General features: G+C 34.6%; 4 protein-coding genes across 6 annotated transcripts; 3 read left to right on the top strand and 1 right to left on the bottom strand.

Annotated features, from left to right (window-relative positions):
- Positions 1 to 1,397: 1,397 nt before the first annotated feature.
- LOC126679234 (uncharacterized) lies at positions 1,398 to 4,775 on the top strand. Of its 3 annotated transcripts, none has more exons than XM_056105586.1 (8): positions 1,398 to 1,682; positions 1,776 to 1,994; positions 2,085 to 2,219; positions 2,296 to 2,341; positions 2,702 to 2,758; positions 2,853 to 2,967; positions 3,086 to 3,173; positions 3,524 to 3,848. In XM_056105586.1, the coding sequence occupies exons 2-8, from the start codon at positions 1,792 to 1,794 to the stop codon at positions 3,558 to 3,560; spliced, it is 681 nt and encodes a 226-aa protein (XP_055961561.1). In that variant the 5' UTR covers positions 1,398 to 1,682; positions 1,776 to 1,791; the 3' UTR covers positions 3,561 to 3,848. The 3 variants fall into 3 exon arrangements, with proteins under 3 accessions (XP_055961561.1, XP_050230180.1, XP_055961560.1); XM_050374223.2 differs by lacking the exon at positions 3,086 to 3,173 and adding an exon at positions 4,261 to 4,775 and having other exon boundaries at positions 1,413 to 1,682; positions 3,524 to 3,654; XM_056105585.1 differs by lacking the exon at positions 3,086 to 3,173 and having other exon boundaries at positions 1,415 to 1,682.
- Positions 4,776 to 6,380: 1,605 nt separating this feature from the next.
- LOC126677479 (protein NTM1-like 9) lies at positions 6,381 to 11,555 on the top strand. Its single transcript, XM_050372122.2, has 6 exons — positions 6,381 to 6,688; positions 6,983 to 7,263; positions 9,162 to 9,476; positions 9,595 to 9,966; positions 10,277 to 10,687; positions 10,760 to 11,555. The coding sequence occupies exons 1-6, from the start codon at positions 6,520 to 6,522 to the stop codon at positions 11,060 to 11,062; spliced, it is 1,851 nt and encodes a 616-aa protein (XP_050228079.1). The 5' UTR covers positions 6,381 to 6,519; the 3' UTR covers positions 11,063 to 11,555.
- A 5,579-nt stretch (positions 11,556 to 17,134) lies between these two features.
- On the bottom strand, positions 17,135 to 18,118 carry LOC126678717 (uncharacterized). Its single transcript, XM_050373612.1, has one exon. It carries the CDS (start codon positions 18,116 to 18,118, stop codon positions 17,135 to 17,137), a length of 984 nt encoding a protein of 327 aa, XP_050229569.1.
- A 2,030-nt stretch (positions 18,119 to 20,148) lies between these two features.
- Positions 20,149 to 20,989, top strand: LOC126676702 (heavy metal-associated isoprenylated plant protein 30-like). Its single transcript, XM_050370966.2, has 3 exons — positions 20,149 to 20,366; positions 20,458 to 20,533; positions 20,620 to 20,989. The coding sequence occupies exons 1-3, from the start codon at positions 20,241 to 20,243 to the stop codon at positions 20,940 to 20,942; spliced, it is 525 nt and encodes a 174-aa protein (XP_050226923.1). The 5' UTR covers positions 20,149 to 20,240; the 3' UTR covers positions 20,943 to 20,989.
- Positions 20,990 to 22,409: the final 1,420 nt, after the last annotated feature.

Raw genomic sequence — 22,409 nt, 5'->3', positions numbered from 1 at the left:
GTGATTCGGTTATACTTAGATAATGCTATGTTGTGAGTTCAGTTCTTCGCACAAGCGCTCCCCTCTTTTTGATTATATATATAAAAGATTAACGTGAGGTTCTCATTAATAGCTTATAATCACTCACGACTCTTTATTTTTGCGTCTGTGATAGACCTGTTCATGAGTTTGGGTACCCGCCCCGTCCGTCCAAGCCCGTCCTCTTAGGACCGGGCTTGGACGCCAATTTTTGGTCCCAAGTCCGGCCCGAGCCCGAACCAGAAAAAAGTCCGATTTTTTATGGACGGGCTTCTAATATTTAAAAAAAACAACGTAAGATCGCCCAAAGTCCGGCCCGAGCCCGTATAAATAGTGCATTAGGGCCGAATTTGGGTAGTATATTTAAAGCCTGAACCGAGCTTGGGCGGGCTTGGGCTTGCCTTTAAAAAAGTCAACCCCGCCCAAACCCGGCCCATGAACAGGTATAGTTTGTGATCATCAAATCCTCTGATGGCTAAAAAAGATCACTAAAGCTCTGTGTCTAAAAGTAGCCGTTTTTTTTTTTGAAAAATGATGACGTGGCAATGAGTTTTTAATGTCAGACAACAAAAATTTGTACCCATGTCAGGTGTTAGCTGACACCTCACCACAAACCCCAAAAAATCCAAAATATTCAATTTAAAAAAATCAAAAATATCCAATCCAATCAAAACTAATCCAATTAAATTTAACCCAACCACTCAACTCCTAACCGTCGACCGCCGCTGCCACCATTTTTCGGACATCATCGCTAGCCCATCGCCGCCGCAACAGCCGTAATTTTTTTCCGACGTCTTCTTCATTGATGTCTGTTCTTCATCAAGAACAGACTCATCTGGGTATGTCCTTTATGAAGAACACATCGCTGTTCTTGGGTTTGTTCTTCCTGCGAAGAATAGATTGATGAAGAAGACGGTTGGAAAAAAAAATTCGGCTGTTAAGACAGCGGTGAGCGTGATGATGGTGACCGGAAAGCGGTGGAGGCGGTGGTCAGTAGCTAGGGGTTGAGTGGTTGGGTTAAATTTATTTGGGTTGGTTTTGATTAATTGAATTTTAGGTATTTTGTGGTTAGTGGTGAGGTGTTAGCTGACACATGGGGGCAAATATTTTTTGGGCTTGACATTAAAAAGCTGCTGCCACGTCATCATTTTTCAAAAAAAAAACAGCGACTTTTAGACTCGGGGAGTTTAGCGAGCGCGGTTACAAATATTAGAAGGTTTAAACATTAAAAATTTAGTGATTGTAGACGCAAAAATCAGGTGCAATGGGTGATTATTAGCACTCATTAATACATCCATATAAAGTGAAAATAGTATAAAATGAATAAAATTCACAAGTTAAAGTGTGGTGAACTTAAATTTGAGTGGGCGATAGATGAACTGAAAGGAAGTATAGGGACATTATAAGTTATTTGTCAAAAGTTGGTAGTGTGTAAGTGTAATGCAGGATTTTTATGGTAATAAAATTATTATGAAATTGGATAATCATAGTGAGTGAGAGTGAAGGGCGGAAGTGAAACAATTTAGGGAAGGAACTGAAGAAAATGATGGAGTAGCAGACAAGACAAGTGAGATTTTGTTTACATCTATCTTTTCATATCCTTAATTGCAGTCCCATAATATGATTTAATTCATATTCCACCCCTCCTCTTATCTGATTCTCAGGTAGGTCTACCATTTTTGGTTCAATTTTGTGTTTTCCCCCCAATTCTGGCTTTTCGTTTTTTTGTCATTGATTTGGGTTTTGTTTTTCATCAGCGAGTCCGGGGATGAGATGCAGACTCATAAAGGTGAAAAAAGCATCTGTCTTCCCAACAACAACTACAAGTGTGCAAAATTAGCCTCAACCCTCCAAAAGCAGGAGCTGTCGTCGTGTGAAGATGCCAATTCCACCTTTCACCATGTGATTGACGTGGTGGATGATTCTCCCAAGAAGGGTCACCTCTCCAGGACTCAAAGTTCTCATGACCAGTGCAGGTTTTCTCCATATTCATTACCTTTACCTAGGAACTAACTACCATTAAAAAATCGTTATTAACCTACCCTTCTTTCTATCCAATGCTTCAGAGTTTGTCAACAGGACAAGGAAGAAGTTCTCATAAATCTTGGATGCAAATGTAAAGGTGGTCTTTCTCAAGCCCACCGCTCATGCATAGATGCTTGGTTTCGTACAAGAGGCTCAAACAAATGTGAGATTTGCCAGTAAGTAATTCTCCATGTTCTCTCCTGCTTTCAAGTTTGTAACCATTTCTCCATTTCATTCAACTCTTTTCTGCAGAGAGGTAGCTGTAAATGTGCCGCCTCCTCCAGAAACTCAGCCAAGTGTACGTATTCTCTATATGCTGCCATTCCTTAAATTATTTGGATGCAATATTACGATGCTGTTGTTAACATATAATTTCATTTCCCAAAATAACCAAACTATTGAGCATGTAGCTAAGTGGAATTGGGAAAGGAAGTTGAAGTAAGTGGCCTTGTAGTGAACTTAGCTTACAGAATTTGCCACCGATTATGAGCCCATTTAACATTTTAGCTTCTGCTAATACTCAAACATTACTTCATTATAATAAATATCTGACTCTGACGAATTAGAGAAGCCAAGTTGTAAATCAAATTTGCTGGTATGTTGATGTGTTGACGTGTTATGCATACCCTGAATTTTTGTCTTGTGTTTTATGGGGCAGACCAACTACTGGGTTTGGAGGACTGACCCGACCTTGAGATCACGAGATCCTGAAAGAGTAAGGAGATTACTATGGTTAATCTGCTGCTGTGGTGTTCATGATTATTTTTTGAGAAAAAGATAATCTGTTTTATGTTTTTTTTTTAAATCAGGGTTGTTTTAGTCCACTTTGGGTGGCATTCTCTATCCTTGTTGGTGGTCTTCTATTGGATGTGTTGATATCTATTACTCTTGGTGTTTCTGCGCTGCCTGTTAACATTATTATTGGTACGTAAACTTCTTAATTCTTCTCAGTATGGAAAACTAATTCTGTGGCTATATAAAACATGATGGATGGTGTTGAAAACTAAGAGACTTTCTGCCAATGCTGAACCTACATTAGCAGTAGATGCAGGGGTGACGGATGGGTGTTCGAGATTCCTCAATATTATCAGCCCTTACATTTTCTTATTGAGCAAGGAGAGAAAACTATGGTGAAGTTTTAAGTTGCTCTCATTTCTCAACTGGAAATGAAATTATTACCATTCAAATAAGAATAAATCAAATTTGACCCAGATTTTCTTCATTTTTAATGAAAGCATAAACGAATAACATCGGAAATTAAAGCCATTAAATTTAGTGATGGTAAGAGGAAAAAACAACCTAGTATTCCTAATGGTGTAGGCATGTAGCTGCAAAATTTCATTATTGTTTGTCTGATAATTTATTTTTTAACATGGGAACTTTTCCCAGAATAGGGATTTAGATTCCAGTATATATACGTTATCTTATAGTTAAACAAGAACATTTCATTCTCTAAAATTTTGGCTTGATTTTTTTGCAGGTGTCATTGTCGTGCTTGGGCTTGGAACAGCACTTAGGCTAGCGGTGGAATTCTGCCATGACTGGAATTCTCGGAGAGTGGTGCAGAGGGTGGATACCAATGTACCTCTTGGGTATCAGCCCGCATTGTAGGTAAAGGTGTAAAACTACTTATTTATTGTGTATATTGACAATTTGTTTTGTCGGGTAGCAGCCAGCGTTTATGGCTTAGTCATACCTACATTTGAATATCCCATTTGTGCTGGGTAATTCCATTTTGAGTTTTTTCTTTGAATTAATTGATATATTTTCAGTTAAATATGAGTATACTCTGTCTGAATTAGCTACGTTGTGATGTTTCTCCGTTTGTTTAATTAGATAATTTTGTTTTTTGGTCGATATTTAAAGCATCTTATGGTGTTTTAAATACTGCTATATTATCTTTTAGTAGATATACAGTAAATGTTCATTTCGCCCCTTCAACTTGGGATAAAAGATCAAAGGAGTCCAAGTTTGTAGTTTTGAATAAAAATACATGCATATTGTCAAATTTTGGGTCAGAAGTTATGGTTTCTTTTGGCCGAAACTACGAACTTGACTCTTATATCCCAAGTTAGAGGGGCGGAATGAACCTTTGGTGAACAAAAATATAACGGAATTTTGGGAAAGATGAAAAGGTCAAATTTTGGAGAAAAAGGAAATGGAAAATCACTGGTTCTTCTTAGTGGTGAATGTTTTATTTGTGCAACTCTTCCATAGGATGACAAGCTTGTGGTTGTATGCGATAATTAGAGCCAAACAGGTGCTGTCAGGCAGCAGAAAGCAGCTCAAGAAAACTTTGGATGGTAAATAGTAATACCTTCGTTAGCAAGTAAATTAAAGTGTAGGTATTTTAGGTTTTGTTCACTTTGTTTAGGGTTTTGGTTTATGATCCATTTTTTTTATTTTACCAAGTTGATGGTACATTGGAACTGATGGGTTGGGGAATGGGGATACTGGGAGTGGGAAGGATGGGCCTATGAGGGAATCATTTTTGTGGTGCCGAACGTAATGAAAGGTGTCAGTCAGAGTCATTAAGAATTCAAATGGTTTCTTTGAGAAAAAAGAATTCAAATGGTTTGTATTCAATGCACTTAAATTTTGTAAAATATGTTTACCCAGCATGACATTATGGTTTATTTTGGTAGGCCGTAGGGGTTTGCGAGTTGTGTGGCTATGTCAACATGAAGTAGATACAAAATTTATAAACATGATATATTTGAAGAGTTTATTCAGATGAATCATGTATAGATCATAGCAATTGACATGTTTGACTCATTTATTTAAATAGATCAATTGTAGGTTACATATTAATGCATTTGTTTTAATGTTTAATATAATTTGTAACACATAATATATGCATATAATATATTTGGTCATGTGAGTTGTATAAAAGGTTTATACAAACAAATGAACACTTCAAAATATATACAAATGATTACAATTTAATGGTTATTTTATTATTTTGAATAAAGTATACTTGTCATTTTTACCGAGCGCATGTAATTTGGAAAGGGGATGGTAGATGATGCTAAGTACTGCAAGATGGGTTTCTTAAAGCGAAAATTTGAGAAGCAAGGGGATAATTTATTTTCAGAACTCCTGTACTTTTATTTGTCAAAATTAAGTCATTATATTTCTAATTTTACTAAAATTGAGTCCTTTTATTACAAAATCAAAGACACATATTTTACACACTATTCGTGTGACTACAATAATTTTACATCCATTCTTTTTAATACAAATGAGGCTATCGCTAATTAACTACAACACATCAGAGTGAAGAGAATTCTATTAAGTCTTCGCCAATGTCCAATTTAGAATGTGACCTCATTTGGAGGTTCTTCAAAGTATGTCACTTTGAATATCAGTGACCGACGTTAGTTAGCATGTACATGTGTTTTCTTCATGTGACATATAAATCACTTCTACTTTCAATTTCCATTCATGCATTTTTTAGAGGCCTGCGATAAGATTACAATTATCATAATAAAGAAGTCCAAATCCATCTTCATGTCCTTGTTCTCTCATTCTTTTATTTATATAATCTTTTCTCTAAAATCATTTATCAGATCCTTGTATTTAACGAATTTTATTTAATAGGCTCTTTCTGAAAAGAATCACTACATGCGTGTTTTAGTTGTCGTCACCATTAACATGTGGAAAAATGATAAAGTGAATTTGGATTAGTGAGCTAAGGTTTTTCTATTCAATAGATCTCTATATTTTCAAATGACAAAGTGGATTTTTATTTATCTGACTCTTATACTTTCAAATTTTTAGTTATCTGATCCCTTTCAAGTTTGGTTTCACGCGCGTTTCTGCTAGTGTAGTGCACGCTCAATTTCTGTCCAAAAAGAATTTAGAAATTCAAAATAAGTTAAGTACATAAATTAAATAAAGAAAAAATTCAGAAAAAGGATCAAATAAATAAAAAGATAAAATACAATGGCCAGTAAAAAATTACCGACTTTTAAAATATCGTTGGTAAGAATCTTGACAATGGTGCTCTTTATTTTAAAGAATATCTTTTGTAAAATAAAAAGTATCTTAACAATAATTAATTTATTTTGAAATTTTAATTTTTAAAAAATAAATTAGAGCGAAAGATTATTTTTATTTTTTATTTTAAATTTAAATAATAGAGCGTTCATGAGATTTTCAATGTATGATCAGTTTTTTTATGACAATTTGAAAGAGATGTTCCAATATTTTTAAAAGTTTGCATAAAAAAAAAAGAGTATTTATTGGCAGTAAACCAAACTAGCGGCTGTCCATCAAAAACTCTGGAACAACAGCATGGTGGGAGTATCCTACTAATGTTATCGTGTCACCCTGTGATAGGTAGGCCTTTTGCATTTGGAGCACTGGTAGTATGACCTTTTTGACGGCTGGTGCAAAAGCAATGTAAAAGTAAAAATAGTTTCTTCTCCAATTGTTATCTTAACACGGAAGACAAGAAAGAAAAAGAAATAAAAAATGGCGAATGTATTGCCGATGGAATCGCTGCCGCTAGGGTTTAGATTCAGGCCCACCGACGAAGAGCTCATAAATCACTACCTGAGGCTGAAGATCAACCGCCGTCATTCTGAAGTCGAGGTCATCCCTGAGATCGATGTTTGCAAGTGGGAACCCTGGGATTTACCTGGTCTTTTCTCTTCTTCCCCTCATACATTTCTTTGTGTTTTTTTAGTATAATTGACGATGAGCAAGGAAAGGGATTGTGTTGTGTTGTGTGAATCTTATTCTTATCAAATCCAATCAACGAATAATTCCCTCTCTTACTTTTTGCATACAATTTTCAAGATTCCCCCCCCCCCCCCCCCCTTATTTTACTCCTTCAATTGTTTCCCTTTTCATAGGGGTTGCATACACTGGTGCTACTACCTCTTATTTATACTTTGCATTCAAATTTCTCTCAGCGCTTTTGTTTAATTCTCAGGTCTATCGGTAATTAAGACAGATGATCCTGAGTGGTTCTTCTTCTGTCCTCGCGATCGCAAGTATCCCAACGGTCAGCGCTCCAACAGGGCAACGGACGCCGGCTACTGGAAAGCAACCGGAAAAGACCGCACCATCAGAGCTCGCAAATCAGGGTCCATTGGGATGAAGAAGACTTTGGTGTTCTATAGAGGGCGTGCTCCCAAGGGGGAGCGCACCAACTGGATTATGCATGAGTACCGCCCTACTCTCAAAGACCTCGATGGCTCTTCCCCTGGCCAGGTTTTTCCCTTCAACTCTTTGCTTTCACAATTCTAACATAAGCGGCTACCCCTGTGCTGTCATAATCCCTTAGATATATTTTGTTTTTGTAAAGTTTTGTGCTTATTAACTGTTGCTCTGTTTTTTGTGCATACATAAGTTATTCTTCGAACATGGAAGCACATTTCTTATAAAGCTGTGTTTCTTCATAGTTTATAGTTGACTGTCTTCACTATCTTTAGTTTTCTTGGGTCTTGTTGGATCATTTTTATACCACTTACCTCCATTTTGTTCTCAATGTATCATCTGTTGTCTGTTCAGTGTTCCCAAAGCATATATATAATACTTCAGTTATACAGCTTTATCCAGGAATAAACTTTGATGAATTAGTAAAACCTAAACATATACAATCCTAATGTTGCTATCAAACCATATGGATGATTTTTCTTTCTTCATTTCATCAAGGCAAAATGAATTCACATATTTGTCTATTAGGCTAAATTGTCGATCATATTATGATGAAAAACTGTTTAACTTTACTTTTCTACTTTTTTGATGTGTATCAATCACGTCCTGTCGTCAATTAAAAAAGATAAGGATTTAATTAATAAGAATAAAGTATAATATTGTATCATAATTTATTTTTATTAATAATTAATTCATAATTGGAAAAGAAATTCATTAAAAATATGTAAGTTTATCATGATTTTTATTTTTTTAGTTATTTATATACTAAATCAATTTTCAATTAATTTGATAATGACATTCAAGTAATTTTTTACTAAGTTCTTTTAATTATTTTAGCAAAATTTTTAGATTTATTTTATTCTATAATATTTTTTAAATTTCAATATAGTAATTAATTTTCTTAGAAAAAGTTCTCCAGTTTAATAATTTTTTTACAAATAAAGTATATTATATTTTAATAAAAATGCAAAATTTTATAAAATAGAATTAAATAAATTAATGTATTTTAGCTAACCTTTTTAGAATCTTTGAAATTAATAATTTTTTAAAGTTAGATCTAGTTGCTTATAAAATAATTATGAACTAAAAATTAAATATAATTGATAAATTGTAAAAATGTTACTAAACTGTCATAAGTTTTTGAGAAGATTATTTCAAGTCTTCCCCATATATGTCATAATTCACAGTTTGATATCTCTAGTTTGAAAATCAAACGATTTGGTATTTCACTTTTAAATATGTAAAGACACTTTTATTTTTTACGTTTTTGCCCTTAAATACGAGCGAAAAGACAAAAATACCTCTATGCAAAACAACGTCGTTTTGTGAAACAAAAAAGAACAAAAAAATCTCCGGCGACGGGAAAATTAACCTAGACCCATCTTGCGTTTGGGTTTGTCTCAGGCATGGTGAACGGTGGTTTCCGTCAGGGTGATGGCGGCAAGTATGGTGGTTGCCGGCGAATTGAAAAGGATGAGGGAGAAGAAGATCATGATGGCAAAAGTGCTAATAGGCCCCTGATTTTTATTTAAATTTTAATATAGTTCAAGGTCATTTTAGGTTTTAAATATTTTTTCAACAAGTTGACTAATTTTTTTCCTTTGACTGTCTATTTTAACGGGAAAAAGTAAACAGAATGGTGTTGTTGCTGACGGAATTGAAAGTGAAATAGCAAATAGTTTGATTTTCAAACAAAAAGTATCAAACTGTGAATTATGATATACGTGGGGGACTTAGAGCAATTTGCTCTAATTATTTTGTGGAGGATGTAATTAAGAATTTAATCGAAGTTATGGATACATATATATTTTTTTATCAATTCAATTTTCCTCCTTGCTCATTTTATTACCTTGTCTTTTTTCCCTCTTAATGGATACGTAATTTTTTGTATAGCTTGTCTATTGTGTTACTACTACTATCAACTCAGTTTCTCCCTTAACCTGGTGACGTAGGATGCATTTGTCCTCTGCCGCTTATTCCGAAAGCCAGAAGAGAAGTTTGACAGTGTAAAATTTGGTGAAGCAGAGCAAATTGGATACTCCCCTACCACTTCTAAGTCCTCTCCTGATGACACATCGTCAGATCTTGTTCAAGGAACAGAAACGTCTGCCATGCGAGTAGGGAAACAATCTGAATGTATTACTAGCTGGCCGATGGATGAGTCAGACAACGTTACCTCTGGCTCTGTTGCTGCAGTTCCTCTGAATAGCTGTTGCAATAGTCATTCAGATGTTGAAGATCATTCAACAGAAGCGACAACTATGAGGGTGAGCCCTAGATTTTACTGCTATTGGCTTTTTGTAGCTCATTCGGTACAACTTTTTTTTTTGTGAAATTACTTATGTTTTGTTTAATTATTTTTCTTTTTTTTCACTCCTTTTCTAGGTATATCCACCATTGGGAAAAAAATTGCATCCGTTTGAGCCCACATCTGGCGAAATTGACTGCAAATTGTTCTCCCCAATGCAATCACATTTTAGTGCAGACCTACCAAACTATATGGATTCCCTCTATGCCTGTGACTTCGGCAATAATGACCAGTCTCTCAATTTTCAGGATGGCACTAGTGAACCTGATGTCTCCTTAGCAGAATTGTTGGGTGAGGTCTTCAATAGCAATGATGACTATTCTGGAGAAGAGTTAATCAATCAAAAGAACTTTGCTGATAGAAGTGGGACTCAGTTTCCTACTTATATACCATCGGGTATGGATAACGGTGCGTACATTGGAGCAGACAATGAAATGGCTCAGGCCCAGGTAAATTATTGTACTCTATATGTCTGTTTATCCTCAATTTTTGACACCTTTATCTGGTTTAATGTTTACCTTCTCTGGCTCTTAAAATATTAGATTCTTAGGTTGTGTGGCTGTGAAGTGCTCTTTATAGCAATTCCAGATAGTCTATTGAATAGCTAATCAATTTTGAATAGAACAAGTTCTCAGTTTTGTTCATTTAAAAGCAACTGGAGAATTTTTTTACTGACATTTGTAGATTAAATGTCATGAGTTCTGGAATGATGTAGACTTGGGAGTGGGGATGTGCCTTTATAACATGGTACGATTGCAGATGCAAGCATTGGATGGATATTGGAGAGGTCAAGCATCGTCCTTTGCTGGAGAAGTTGGAAGGAGAAATATCTGTGACCTCGGCACTAATTATGTTGGGCAGGATGCTCCATCTGCCATTTCTACAACAGAGCCATCCTTCAATGCTTTCAATGGCAGGGAAGAATCAAGCAGGGAACTGAATCCTCTTAGCCATGGGAGTACTGTTGGTGGAACTGGAATCAAGATTAGAACACGCCAACATCAGGCGCGACCACATGCGGATAGCTTTGCAACCCAGGGCACTGCTCCAAGAAGGCTCCGTTTGCAGATGAAACCTACTACGGGGTCTGCTGGCAATGGAGATGAGAGTGATGCAAGTCACAGAAGCCATGTAGAAGAGGAAGATGAAGTTCAATCAGCTATAACGGAGGTTAGTCTGGTGCAATGTGAAAAGTTATTTTAGTCATTTGCTGAACCTGGTATGATGTATCATCTGATGCAGGTCACAGATGCTAAAGAACATAATGCAGGGTCGGATGAGCTGCTGAGAGAAAGGCGGGTACATAATTGGAAGGAGAGCAGAGAGATTACTGGGGAATCTTATTGCAAGTTGAGGTCAAGGGTGAAAGAAAATGGCAAGTGTAGCAGGAGTGAGATAGAGTTAACGGAGAATGGTTGTCCAGCAAGACGCAGGCACCCAATTTATATAATTGGAGTGGTGCTGGTGCTTGTGTTTGTGCTTGTGCTGGTTGGAACATGGAGAAAGGTGCCTCGGGTTATGATGTTACTCAAAAGTAGTGAATGAGAGTGTAGGATGAGCTGATTTGGAAAAGGAAAAAGAAAGTGTAGGTTATGTATAATTATAAATAGTGGGGTTTAGTTTTGGGTTTGTGTTGTGTGAATGTATGAATGGATATGATATGATATGTATGTGGTTGGTCCGTTAAATAGTAGTAGATGGGATGCGAATAGTAGTAGTATAGGATAAAGATGGCGTGGAGAGAATAGTAATAAAAAATGTAAAAGGATAAGGATGTAATAAGGCAAGAGACAATGAATAGGTGGAGTGGAATGGAAGGAGACACTTTGAAGAGTGTAATGGTGGCGATGGAGCAGATGTTGCATGATGCCCCTTTCCCCACACCGTAATCTTCCCTTTACTTCCTTCCCATAACTAACTAACTAACTATACTTTTACTTAATTATCTAATAACCCTTCTTCTTCTTCACATGATTTCCCCAACTTGTAAACTCTTCCTTTCTTTCTTATTATGACTCATTCCTGAACTTTCTGCTTTTTTTGTTTTTCCTTTTCATTCTTTCTGCTTTTTTCATATATTTCATCCATTTAATCAATTCTATTTCCATAGAAATTAGTCACCAAGCAACGACACTTGTCCTTTTTATACAACTTTGTATTGTGTCTCTCATTATTTTACACTAGGTCCATTAATTATACATTTTTAATAATTTTTTTTGATTTATATAATGTTATTTTAATTTTTTTATAATCTTATCTAATATAATACTTGGGTTACTTGATACTATATTTTCTCTAACAGCTACAATTTAATAGTTGATTTTTACTAGTTAAATTTTAATTTTTTAAGTCGGTTTTAAACCATTGGTCCTGATGAAATTTGAAGTCAAAACCTCAACATTGCATTAGCGTTTTAACCATTTAAACTAGACCTCAACTGGCAGTTGATAGTATAATTTTTGATATCTAGTATCATTGTAAGAATTCGCACTTTCAATAGAATAATTTAATGAATTTGAAATATAATAAATATATAAAATAACATAAATTAAATTAAATGGGGATGTTGCATATAATAAGAGATAAAATATATCAAAACAAAATATGAAAAATATTGTAACCATTCTCAAATAAAATGTACACACAATCAAATAATAATAATAATAATAATAATAATAATAATAATAATAATAATAATAATAATAATGCCAATTATAAAGAACTGAAAAAACAAATCTCTCATAATAGTTAAACATATTATTTGTTAAAAAATAAAATTCTTGTAATATATTAAATTGAAGGCTAATCCCCTTAAAACCCCCCCACCTTTCAACCCCCCTTCATTTGCACCCTCACCTTTCAAAATCTCCAATTTTATCCAAATTTTCACCTTTCATTTTCAATTGCACCCTAAAAGTATTAAATTAGCCCCTTTTTACTATAAAAAAGTTCAAATCGATAATTTATATTTTAATTCATATTCTAAATAGTCCTCAATGTTTAAATTTCAACAATAAAACCATATTTCCTAAAATTTTAAAAGTTAAATTTTTGTATATAAAATATAAATCAATTAAAAATATCATTAAATATGTTTTTGTTGTTGAAATTTAAACATTAAGGACTATTTAGAACATGAATTAAAATATAAAGTATCGATTTCAACTTCTTTTTAGTGACAAAATCCCAATTTAATACTTCTAGGGTGCAATTGAAAATGAAAGATGATAATTTAGGTAAAAATTGGAGATTTTGAAAGGTGAGGGTGCAAAAGAAGGGGGGTTGGAAGGTGGGGGGTTTTTCAGGGGTTAAGCCTAAATTGAATGGATTTTCGTATCGAATAGCTTTCTATTATAGCGAATGCTATATATAATAGCTTGTCACTTTATTCTATACTATTAATTCTTCGTAATTTTTTTTCTTCAATTTAAATAAAAATTTCTATTTTTTTTGCCAATTTAACTTTTTAAAGAGTGAGTGAACATGCGCGCTGAAAAAATATATTTTGAATTTGATTCCTAAACTATAAATAGTTTTTTTTCCAATAGAACATTTAATTATTTTTCTTTAACCTCTCAAATAATGTATAAAGAGTACATAAACATGTGAGCAAATTAAAGTATATGCATATGTGTTGATTTGGGTTGTATGAAATTATGTGACATGCATAAGGAATATAACAAGTGTATAGAATAATAGAATTAGATTATAAGTCTTGAAGAGAACAAGAATCATTATCTCATCCATTTCATTCATCATCGTCTCTATCTTAAAATGAAAATTGTGCCCACTAACATTGCAAGTGGATGCTTTTGATTCTCTCGTAATTACTTGTTTATTGGCCTCTAATACATACAAATATATCATCTTTTCCAGTAATGTGCAATTTTACCACATTGCTTGTAACTTAAATATTATTTCGTAACGCAAAACATTCACTACTTTTTATCATGTCTTACGGGAATAGATTGAAATTATTGTTAGATAAAAAATCCAGTACCTAAATCAAAATAGCAAGGAGAAAATTAAGTGACTTATGAATAAAGATTAATCTAATTAGTATTTAGTATAAATCAATTAATTAATTTTGTGCAATTTTTATTCAAATCTCACACACACACACACACATATATATATATATATATATATATATATATATATATAAATTTCTGATGCAAATAAAACCCTAAAGCTCGATTTCGTAATCCTAACATATATCCACAATTCTTAACTTGGTCCAACACTACAAATCCACGCAGTGAGTCAATAGATCTGTAACATGGTTGCATGGTTACTATGTGCTAATTAAACATATAAATTAATCGGTAATTCAGCAGATTAAGCTGCCTCTAGATTATCAACTTGTCATAACTAAATGTTTTTATAATTCAGAATTTGTGTAAAGATAATGCAAATATATTTACTAAAACAAAGTCCAAAAGCTTGTAATTCCCTCTAGGAACATCTATTAACGCAAAATAAATTTATCTTCGCAATTATTATTTATTTGTCAAATTTATCATAATTTGATTTATTTATTTTTTGGTAGAAAAAACCAAAAAGCTCACTTGATAAAAATCAAACTGAGAATACAACTATAATCCCCTAAAACAAGCTAAAGGGGATCCAGAAAGCAGCTACTAAGCAAGTGTGAAGCCCTGTTACAAAGCCTCAGGGAGCCCAACAAGCTAACAAATCAAAACCCTGTTACATAAGCCTCAGGGGTTCTAAAAAGCAGCTAAACAAAGACTAGAAAAAGGCAGACCTGTTACACAAGTCTCAGGCCATAGAACAACAATGAAAAAGCAAGCTATGAATAAACAGATGACTTGTTACAAAAGCCTCAGGCCAAATGTTCAAACCACAAGCTAGAAGACTAGGAAAAGGCTGAAGTTTACCTGCTACAAAAGCCTCAGGCAAACTAAAGCTAAACCCAGACAACAAACACTCATAAAAAGCAGTCAAACCTTCAAGTGTAAACAGAACCAATTATAGATTCTGAACTTTATGGATAATGCTGTGAGCAGGGGCGTTGTGATTCACTCTCTTCATCTGAGATAAGATGATGAACTTGACTCTTCTAATAATCTCTTCAACAGAGGGATTTTCATTTTTGAATACCTTCATATTTCTAGTTCTCCAAATTTGATAAGTAGTTGCAGTCAAAATATTCCTTCTGATAGTAGCATTCACATTTTTACCTGTGGCTTTTTTACAGAACCAGCTAACAAGCCTTCTCCAGGATCTAATATTTCCAGGACACCCACAAATTGGCAGAAGCTTGTTCCATATCATCTTGGTGAAAGAACATCCATAGAAAATATGGCTAACATCTTCAGGTTCTGTGTTGCAGAGCACACAACTATTATCATCAATAACACCCCATCTCTTTAACTTGTCTCTGGTTTTCAATCTCTCTTTGATGGTTAACCACATCATAAAGTTGTGTCTAGGAATAGATTTACTTCCCCAAACTAACTTATGCCAAGGGACAGCAGCATGATTCTCCCTATAAATCTCCCAGGTTTTAGCTATACTGAAGTTAGATCCTTTAACCACTTTCCAGGAGATGGTATCATTATCATTGTTCAGGGCAAAATTCTCTTTGATATACTCCCAAGCTTCTGAAGTAGGCATGTCAATGGGGTCAGGCAGATTCCACCTGTTGTGTCTCCAAAGATCTGCAACTCTGGAGGTCTTTGAGACTGCTGCTTCTTTCATCTTAACTCTGGGGTATTTCTCAAGTAAAGAGCAACCATGTATCCATGGGTCTCTCCATAAATTGATATTGTTTCCATTACCAATCTTGTATTCCACAATTTTCATAATCTCTTTTTTAATGCTCAGGAGACCTTTCCACACCCAGCTGGAGTTGTTATCACTTTTGCTACTCCAGTAACTGCCAGTTTTGATCTTATTAGTATGAATCCATTTCACCCAGAGGTTGTCTGTATTCTCAATAATCTGCCAGACATGCTTGCTAACTGCTGCTCTGTTCCAGACCTCAATGTCCTTTATATTCAAGCCACCCTCTTTTTTTAACTTTATCATCTCTTTCCAGGCAACAAGAGCTTTATTTTTCCCCTCAGCATTTCCAGACCATAAAAATCTAGAGCAAATATTTTGGATTTCTTTTGTGACACTTTTAGGAAGAATCAGAATTGATGCCCAAAAGACATGCATGCTAAGAAGAACAGATTGGATGAGTTGGACTCTACCAGCATAAGACAACATTTTACTAGTCCAAGAATAGATTCTGCTAGTAATCTTAGAGATGATGCCCTTACAATCCTCTCTGGAAAGCCTAGCAGAAATAAGAGGGATGCCTAGGTATCTAAGGGGAAGCTTACCCTCTTGAAAACCTAAGGCACTAGTAATGTTGTTTTTGAGATTCTGATCAATATTGCACATAAAAATCTGGCTTTTGTTAGGATTAACCTGAAGGCCAGAGACATTTTTGAAATTTTTAAGCTGATCAGTCAAAAAAACAACAGAGTTTATATCACCATTACAAAATAGGAGGAGATCATCTGCAAACATTAGATGATTGATTTTTAATAGGTTGCAACCTTTGTGGTAGGAGAAAGAAGTATCAGTCTTTTGTAGGGATCTAGAGAGATATTCCATGCATAAGACAAAAAGAAAAGGGGAGATAGGGTCTCCCTGTCTTAGGCCTTTTTCAGCTTTAAAGATAGTCCCTTTGGAACCATTGAACTGAATATAGAAGTTTGCAGTTTTTATACAAGACATTATAAGAGTTATGAACTTCTCAGGGAAATTAAAACTGATAAGGATCTCTTCAATGAAGTCCCACTCAATAGAGTCATATGCTTTCCTAAGATCAATTTTCATAAGGCATCTAGGATTTCCAGAGTTTTTATGGTAGTTCCTAGCAATGTCATGGGCTAACATAATGTTATATGCAATGGACCTTTTAGGAATGAAAGCAGATTGATTCATAGAGATGAGATTGACAAGAATAGGACTTAATCTAGCAGTTAAAACTTTGGAGATGATTTTGTATAACACATTACAGCATGCTATAGGTCTGAAGTCACCTAAGTTTTCTGCATTCTCAGTTTTAGGGATTACAGTGATAGCAGTAGAGTTAATTTGGTTGAGGATCTTACCAGAATTAAAAGTCTCCTGCACAGCTTTGATCATGTCTTTTTTGATTGTGTTCCAAGAGTTCTTGAAAAAGAAACTATTATACCCATCAGGCCCTGCTGCCTTATCTGAGCCTATGGAGAAAACTGCAGATTTCACTTCCTCTTCAGAAATGCTCCTCATCAACAATATGTTTTCTTCTTCAGAGACTCTGTTGCCCTGACTGATAACCCTCCTGTCAATATGTCTTCTGTTGGAAATGCTCTTGCTGAACATATTTGTATAATATCTAGTAATCTCCTGATGGATATCTTCCTTCTTGGTAATCTGCTCACCAGAATCCAGTTTAAGGACAGGAATACTATTTCTAACTCTTCTTTGCTTGATGGAGTTGTGGAAATATTTAGTGTTAGAATCCCCAAGCTGAAGCCATTGAATCCTAGACTTTTGTTTGTAGAAGCTTTCCTCACTCCTTAACAAAAACATGAGATAAAAAGCCATAGCTCTTTCTTACTCCATCAAATGGTTGTTAAGAGGGTCATTTTGAATATCATTTTGAAGTTTTTCAAGCAACACTCTCTGATTAGAGACTCTTTGAGAAATGTCTGAGTATTGCTGCTTGTTAAGATTTTTTAGTCTAAAGCTTATGGCCTTGAGCTTTTTGACTATCTTGTACATGGTATAACCCCTGTACTCTTTGTTCCACTCTTCTTCAATAATGCTGTTGTAATCAGGGTGATCAGCCCAAAAATTGAAATACCTGAAGCTTCCTTTTCTTCTAATCTCATTATTCTGGATGACAACCATGATAGGACTATGGTCAGAGATTCCACTAGGACCAGCTTCAAAGAAGGAGTTCTGAAACTTGACACACCAGTCTTCATTAATGAAAGCCCTGTCTAGTCTTCTCCAAATCCTTCTGTCATCAAGCTGATTGTTACTCCAAGTATAGAGACAACCAATACTTCTTAACTCAACAAGACCACTATTGTTTATACAATCTTTGAGTTCAGAGGCATGATTAGAATCAAGCTCATTGCCCCCACATCTGTCATTCTCTCCCATAACTGCATTAAAGTCCCCTTGAATCATCCAAGGACCTGTAATTTGCGAAGACATTTGAACTAACTTCTGCCAAAGAATCTGTCTATCCATTAATTGGTTGGCCCCATATATGATAGTCCAATCAAACTCGTGGTTATCATACTCTACTTTGCAATGCACAAATTGATCACTAGAATCTATTTTAAGCACCTTAATTCTAGTTTTGTTATAGATGATCCAAATTTTCCCTAAATCAGAAAACTCATAGTTCTCAATTAAATTCCAATCATAGAGCTTCATATTCTTCCAAACACTATCTTTGTTAAGTCTCCTGACTCTAGTTTCAATAATTCCAGCAAGAGAAATATCATTTTTAGCAAGCAGTCTTCTCACCTCAGCTTGCTTCAGGGGCTCATTCATGCCCCTGATGTTCCATGAAAGGATATTCATCTTCCTCTATCAAGAGGCTTAATAAGCCTCTTGGGGGGAAGTTTATCAATGGGATCTTTCATTATACTAGGGTTTTTATAATTACCTCCAGTTTTGAGACTAGTTTTATCATCCACCCTGCTAGTCACTTTGTTTTTCTGCTTTCTGTTGGTGACAAGCTGAAAGCCATCATCAGTGGAGACCTCTTTGGGACTGCTGAAAATGTCCTGTTTCTGAACTTCCTTATCATCTGCAATGATCGGTTCCTTGTTTTCACTAGGAAGAGTTACTTCTTTAGGGTTATCTTCATTAACCTTATCAATTAAGCTGTCCCCCTGAGTTGGTGTAGTTTTATCACTGATATTGACTGCTTCTTTGTTGTTGGCTTTGGCTATCCATATCTCCTGTTTAGCACAATTTCTATGACCCAGCTTGTTACAGGTTTCACAAAGAATCGGTTTCCATTCATACTCAACGAATTGGGTGTGTTGGTTTCCTTCTTGATCTTCTATTATAACCACATCAGGAAAAGTTCCTTTCAACCTCATCTCAACTAGGACTCTTGCATAAGACATTTTTGATCTCTCCCTGGTGCATCTATCAGCAAATAGAGGTTTGCCAAGAGTGCTAGTTATAGAGCTTAAAGAGTTGGGACTCCAGAATTCCCAAGGGAGAAGGGGAAGTTTGATCCAAACTGGAATTGAAGCAATCTCAGTTAGGTCAAATGACATTCTTCTCTTCCATTCTTGCAAAATCAAAGGGTGCTTATCAAAGGTTATTGGCCCATCTGCCATAGCCTTGAGTTTACCTTCTTCATTTTCAAACACAAAAGCATATAGATTAGGTTTGATTTGATGAAAATCAATCAACCCTATTTTCCCCCATCTGTTTTTTATGAAATTTTGCAGTTTAAAGAACCTGGGTGTTAACCCATACACACATCCAAGAATCGTGTATTGCCATCTCTCCTCTTCTTCAATTTCATCTTCTTCGAAAACTTTCGCTATTCTAAGCCCATTACTTACCAATGGAGGGATATAAGTTAAAGCGCAACCTGGATTAGCTCGATTCGTTTTAACTAGATCAACCCATTTCTTATCATCTTCTTTTTTATCACCCTTGTTGTTCTGCTCATCATTCTTCACTGTATCTTCAACCAGATCTTCTTCATGGTAGCTTTTCTCTGTTAACTCATCTTCATTCTGAGACTTTACAAGCTCTTTAGGAACTTCTTCATTGCTTATATTCTCCTTAGTGTTAACCAGATCATTATTACTTTTAGCTGATACTGAGGTAGCCTTCTTCCCCGTTTTCTTCGCCATGGAAACGGCGTACGTTAGCACAGGGGTACTAACTGGCGCCGAGAGAATTAGGAGAGAGAAAACTCTTCATTAAGAATCTTCATTAATTTTGAATCTTCATTAAACTTAATTTGATTTATTATTATTCGACTTTTATCAAATATACTTATAACTCGTTCAGAACTGCTATGATACTATATTATGTGCATAGAATTTATACTATTTGGCATATACAACATCGCTCCCCGTCACTTACATATTAAGTATGAATATATTACAACTCTCAAAATAATAATAAATCAAATTAATAAAATTTTAGAATTATAAGATATTTGGCAAACTAGGTAGCTAATGCACTTTGTCTATATCTAATGAATATATTAGTGGGAATATTATAGATACGTGTAGAGTATATATATATAGCTTTGTATAAAGAAGTAATGGATAGATAGCGTCTGTTATGCAGTGGTTAATATTTTCAAAAGAAAGATTTAGGAGAATATAAAGTTGCATAAAAAATGGCAGCAAATAATTCCCTCAAAGCAGGGTTATGTATGGACACCGACACGAAGGAATGAAATGATTCGATCCCCTGGGCGTGGGTCTTCACTTCTCCTAAATATGAAGCATTATTAATTAGTGGTGCCGATTAATTTGGATTGAGACAAACAAATTGGAATATTTAAAACCGAATAGGTAGCAAATAATAGTAATAGGAATGGAACCTTATAAGGAAGCGATGCCGATGCCGATGCCAATGCCAATGCTGACGAGAGAATATCTTCTGGGACTAAGCTTTCTCTTAATTGTTATTCCTTTTGATTTCATATAAAAATACCAATATGGCTACCACCAGGTTAGAGAGAAGGTTTAACACAATCGTATCTGCAATTACTTACTGTTACTTTCACTTTCGAGACCACAACACAGCCATCAACATGCCAAGAGGACGGCCACTTTCTTTGCAGGTCTCGCTTTCGATCATGTTGTCATGTAAATATATATATTCTCATGCATGTTTTTTTGTTTAGTTAAGGAAATTTCTGAATTAATCTGCAGACTGTGGAGCTGAAAGTAAGGATGTGTTGCAGCGGGTGCGAGAGAGTTGTGAAGAATGCGATTCACAAGCTTAGAGGTATGCATGCATATTGTTTGGGGTAATTGATATATATAATTAATTAACATGGAGATTAATACTCATACATATATATATATATATAGGAGTGGACTCGGTAGAAGTAGACCTAAACATGGAAAAGGTGACAGTGGTTGGATATGTGGAGAGAAATAAAGTGCTAAAGGCGGTGAGGAGAGCCGGAAAGAGGGCCGAATTCTGGCCCTATCCCGACATCCCATTGTACTTCACATCTGCCACCAACTATTTCAAAGACACGACCAGTGAGTTCAAAGAGAGCTATAATTACTACCGCCACGGTTACAATCTCGGCGAAAGGCACGGTGCTATTCCTCACACTCACCGTGGAGATGATAAAGTCAGCAACATGTTCAACGATGATAACGTTAATGCCTGCTGTCTTATGTAATCTTTTCCTTTACATCTAATTCACCAATTTCATTCTTCTCTTTACAATCTTTATTTTACTCATTTTATTTTACATGCCATCATACAATATATGCCAAATCCATGAAGCCCCTCTATTTTTACCGTTTTGTTATCTAGTCATTTTCTGAAAAAATATACTATTCATTAGGTTCATATATTTTATGGATTTGATTTAAAAAGTCTTAATCTGTACGTGTCTATTCAGTTGCTGCTACCATTAACACGTGGAAAATGATAAAGTATATTTGGGTTAAAGGTTATGTTTTTGTATTCAATAGGACCCTTCAATTTTTATTTACCTGATCCTTATATTTTTAAATAATTATTTATCTAGTCCCTCTTCAAGTTCAGTCTCGTAAGTATAGTGCAAGCTGGTATTCCATCCAAAAAAAATCAAAATTCAAAAAAGATAAACGGTAAAAATACAAAGGCCTCGAGAGAGATTTGGCCTATTTTTTTCTTTACAACACGAAATTAGGAATTTCTTGCATGATACAATTTTCCCCAAATTTTTTAGGCAAAATGACAGATCAAAACATAAAAAACATTATCATGCTCCTTTAAAATTAAAAAGACCGTAAAAAGAAATACAAAATTAATTTATCTATTCATAACTATAGAGATATGCTCGTTTATCATATATATCACATTCTTCTGTTAGAATAGGATGCCTCCTCATTACATCTCTCAAATGTTTTTGTGCAGACTTTTATGTTTTTTAATTTTATTCAATTTCAAAATTTCTTTTATCTACAAGTAATTAACTTTTTGTAATTATTCATTTGTCATGAAAATTATTAATTTTATAAAGGATTTTCTGAATAAACTAAACTATACACAATTAATTTGAATCAATCGCATGCACTGGGATATTTAATATTATCACTTAAGGGAGAACCAATTCTTTCACAAGTTGATTTTATTTTAGAGAATTAAACAAGAAATCACAAAAGTGCTGGGGTAGTCTCTTAACCCCAATTGAGTCCAAAAGATATTTTCAAATAGATATCAATTTGGATCGAAAGAAAATTTTGCAGCACATAATTCACAATCAAAACATAAAATCAGCCGTGGATAGTGGCAGATAAGATTTTTTTTTTCAGGCCGGATAAATTTCATCTTATTGTTTAGTTAAGTTTTATTCTCCCTAGGAATGGTAATGGGAGAAAATATTCGGTTTTTCATAGAGATCCGCCCTTATTTAAACATGAAATTCCCATAAAGTACGAAGACGAAAGTTCATTCTCCATACACGGAAATGGAAAGGGGACGGGAAGTGTGATCCATATTTGGTAAGGATCCCTATCCCCGTCCCCATAGGCACCCAAAGTATATACATATATTATTATTAATTTTTTTATATATAATTTTATATAGTTTTATTTAATTTTTATTACTATAAATTTAATAATATAAAGTAATACCGTGTGTATTTATATTATATGTT

Source organism: Mercurialis annua, linkage group LG4, assembly GCF_937616625.2.
Source record: "Mercurialis annua linkage group LG4, ddMerAnnu1.2, whole genome shotgun sequence".
Taxonomy (NCBI): Eukaryota; Viridiplantae; Streptophyta; class Magnoliopsida; order Malpighiales; family Euphorbiaceae; genus Mercurialis; species Mercurialis annua.
The sequence above is the reverse complement of the archived record's forward strand: the minus strand, read 5'-3'. Positions and strand labels throughout refer to the sequence as shown.